Source organism: Pundamilia nyererei, unplaced genomic scaffold (assembly GCF_000239375.1).
Source record: "Pundamilia nyererei isolate P.nyererei 1_Seehausen unplaced genomic scaffold, PunNye1.0 scaffold00114, whole genome shotgun sequence".
NCBI classification, from domain to species: domain Eukaryota; kingdom Metazoa; phylum Chordata; class Actinopteri; order Cichliformes; family Cichlidae; genus Pundamilia; species Pundamilia nyererei.
The window spans coordinates 2,126,819-2,130,771 of NW_005187515.1; the positions used below are offsets into that span (position 1 = coordinate 2,126,819).

Below are 3,953 nucleotides of genomic sequence, written 5' to 3' on the forward strand. Positions count from 1 at the left end.
ATGACTGAGAACCTTCACAGACATAAAGCTCTTTATTATAAAAAGAATAACTCTAAAAGAGAAAAAAGGCATTATTGCTCAACGAGTCCATCATCAGTTGCCATCTGGTCAAAGTTTCCATGGTCTTTAGGGATCGTATTTATACGTATAGAAAGCTGACAAAAAGCAGTTCATGCTATTTGCATATATCATATTTAGTTACTATGATAAGAACTGATCATGCAGGATGATGGCACTAAACCTGTCTAGTCACTGCGTTATGCCTCATTTTATGTAACTATGTGTTTTGTTAGATAGCAATGTCTTTTTTCTTTCCTCGGTCAAATGAACCAAAGTCTAAAAGAGCCTTTAGCGCTTCATTTACTATTCACTCATCCATATCACTCATACCATTATTACTGATAAATAACAAAATCATTCTGGTGAAAGACTTTTAGGGTCTCAGCATGCCTCGAATTACCTGTGATCTGCTGTCTGATCACTTTGAAGGGCAAATGTTTTTATAGTTAATCCAAATGACCAAACTCAGAGGCAAGGAATTTGGACGAACCGTCCCCTTGGCAGTTTTATTCTGCTTTCTTGTTCTAATGCCAAGAACTCTCTTGGTGGTGCCCATTAGTGTCTTTGTCCTGTAGATAATAAAACTTGAACTGTCAGAAGTCTTTCATGATGTTGCGCTTGGTTGTACACGTCAGATGTTACAAGAAGTAGTGAGTAGAAATGAAGGAACAGAGTCTGAGTGAAATTCATAGCATGCTTACATTCACACCTCAGTACTCCTTGATTCATCAATTTTAAGGAATTAAAGTTGAAAGGCCCCAAGACGTAACTGATTCTGCCTTTGGAAAGTGGCTTCACACACTGTTAGATTAGAGAACCCTTTGTTTGACGCATAAAAAGGCCTAGCAAGGCCTAGCTTTGATGGCTTTGTATATCCATTCTGTTTTTCTTTCACAGTGCCTGTTTACCCAGTGATTATCTTATTGCACTCCTTGTTAGGACATTGTTAAAACACAGCCCGCAGAGCGAGCCACACACTGCTCGATTCAACATTGATCGCTCTCCATCACACAGTCACACTTATTCAGTACTGCTGCCACTGTTGATGGCATGAGTTGTCGGCACAGTAAATAAAGCTGGGCAGATGGCTCTTCTTGCTTGCTTCACAAACCTCATTTTAGACAGGACTAAAGAAAATTTGAATAACAGACATTTGAGTTTCACAAAAAGGATCTCATTGTGACTAAAAGCATAAAAAGCACTTAATTAGCAATGAATGCTGTATTTTGTCAATTTTCTATGTATAGACAACTTCAGTGATCCAACTTTGTTATGTATGTGCATAAAAAACAAATTACACAGTTCTTATACACATTTTTACCAATGAATTTCCATGACTTTCGAATGATGTTTCATTTAACCTACTAAAAATATCTGTTGTAAACGTATATTTCATTCTGTTAAAAATTGAGTTTTCTGTCCCACTGTCACAAGAGTTTGCTTATGAGGGGGTATCTATTATTGTAGGGTTTTTACAACATGGCATGCCTTGAGGCAACTATTGTTGTCTATAACCCTATATAGATAAAATTGAATTGAAGTGAACATGAAGGAAATCAAAAGGTACACCCTCATCTCATATTAACCAGTTTTAAATTGAACAGTTTTCTACTGCATAAGCTTTTGGGGTTTTTTTTTTTTAATCTAAAGTTCAAACTCCTCACTCATTGTGTGATTCAGTATCTTGTCTGGCAGCCTTGGATTAAAGAACCAACCTTCTGACTAGCAGATGATCTGCTCTGCCTCCTAAGCTACAGCCACCTTATTATCTCACTAAGATAATTCTGGTGAAAGACCATAGCTATGGAAAGCACCTAGCTGCTCCCATGTTTAGAATATCAAACATTTTGCAATCACTTTTTGTATGTTTTTTTTTTTTTTTTGCCCGGCCCCGTTGGCCCCTTTGCCATCAGAATTGTTGTCTAAAGGCAAGGAAAGATGCCCAACGGATTTACTTTACCAAATTGACCACCCCAGCCTTGCCGTAATGGTCCATTTGATTCACCTTTTATTGTTTATTTTATTTTCACTTACTGAATATGGGACAGACTTGACTGGGGGAAAGAAGGGGAGAAAGAAAGAGGGAAAGAGAAACAGCTGAGAAGAGGGACGGGGGAGAAGGGCAAAAGACAAAAACCAACAGAATGGGATAAAATAAGCATTTTGTTGGTAAGAATGTGTGCAGTATCCAGTGTGTGAATGTGTGTGTGAATGGGTGGATGACTGGATATGTAAAGCGCTTTGGGGTCCTTAGGGACGAGTAAAGTGCTATACAAATACAGGCCATTTACCATTTACCATTTATCCCACATAGAAAACATGTCAAGACTCTGCAAACAAAGTATTGTTTGGCCTAATATGAATGTTAGGTAGTTGATCATAACCATATTTCCATGGCTTTGCCAAAATTTTATGCGATTACTTTCAAAAATGAATTACACAAATCTTAGTTGTTTTTATCTCAAAAGACAATAATACTTTTAATTCAGAAATGTTTTAACAGAGCTACATTTCAAATATAAAACAGTACATGTGCTCTGTATTGATTCTAACGGTACATAAAATTTAGTATCTGATAAATAATTTTATCCATATTGCAGTTGGTTTAAAGAACTAATAATTTCAGTGAGTCTGCCAGGCCCGTAAACAATGGCAAACAATAGCTACAAGCTAGCTATGAGCTGAAAAAGTTACCTTAACATCTGATAGCTTTCTGAACCAAACAGAGGGACAATGTGAGAAACTGTACTGAAAATAAACTGAAATTACACCATGAAGTGGATACACCAGTTTTCTAGGATGCACTAGGTATTCAGCATTTAGCTAGTTGTGCTAATCACGCAGGTTTTAGACAGACAGTATAAAGGGCAACATAATCTAAATTCATTAAGTACCAAATGAAATCAACATTAGAAGTACCAAATGATAAGTCTAATGTTGATTTCTAGTCTTTTGATTGTTATTTAAGATTTCATTTGCTGACATCAGGGCAAGGCTCTTTTGTTATATCTGAAGACAGTTTCATGAGACTCTGCTTCTGTCTTGGTGATTCTGAACACTTCATCCTTTCCCACAGGTTCAGTATTGATGAAGGACGGACGTGGAACATTCACAACTTTACAAGCACCTCCGTGTTCGTCGATGGACTTCTGAGTGAGCCAGGAGATGAGACCCTGGTCATGACGTGAGTGAAAATTTCAATTTCAGTGCTTCTGCCAGAATGATAAAACACACTGTTCAGTTAAATTAACTGAAAAGGGTCTGAAATTTTAGGTGCCTTTTAAAAAAATACAAATTCAAACTTTCCTTTATGTAGCTGACAATATATTCTCTCATATTCCATATCTATTCAGCATTGTGGAGAAGAATTTAAATACCTTACATCTCCTACAATTTACCTTTTATTGTATCCTTAACTCTTCCTGTACTCGTATACGTTTTTAATAAGTTGTCTGAAAGGTCTACCTTTCAGACAACTGACATATGACATAGAGTACATTTAAAGGAGCTCATTTTTCTTTTCCAATAAAGCAGTCCCCCTTTTTGGAGAGTGGCACCTAGTTTCTCTTCAGTTTCACATTAAAGCAGAGAATGATGGGAGCAGAGGACCCCTACATACTCACCTGCTGACATATTACTCCCATAGTCTGCTAAGTATTTGTGAACGCATCCTGAGCAGGCTTAGACTAGTACAGCAGTACAGGCAGCTTAGTTAGCGTCTACGGTGCTGTGCATAAGTCTTGAGCCATAAGCCCTCATTTCTTTATATACAGCTTGAAAGACAGTATTGTATGAACAGGGGTCGGATTCAGATTCGGATTTGCCACTCTCAAGCCAAACGGCCTATGGGCGCCTGCTCATCCCAGTGAGCTAAACCAAGGCCTGAGAACCTT

General features: G+C 37.6%; 1 protein-coding gene across 3 annotated transcripts in view; it reads left to right on the forward strand.

Annotated features, from left to right (window-relative positions):
* Positions 1-3,953, forward strand: part of sorcs2 (sortilin-related VPS10 domain containing receptor 2) — a 368,020-nt gene that overhangs the window by 348,515 nt on the left and 15,552 nt on the right. For all 3 annotated transcript variants that reach the window (XM_005741860.1, XM_013913087.1, XM_013913088.1), the window contains exon 14: positions 3,137-3,244. In XM_005741860.1, coding sequence (XP_005741917.1) covers positions 3,137-3,244 — 108 coding nt within the window. The remainder of the gene's footprint in view (positions 1-3,136; positions 3,245-3,953) is intronic.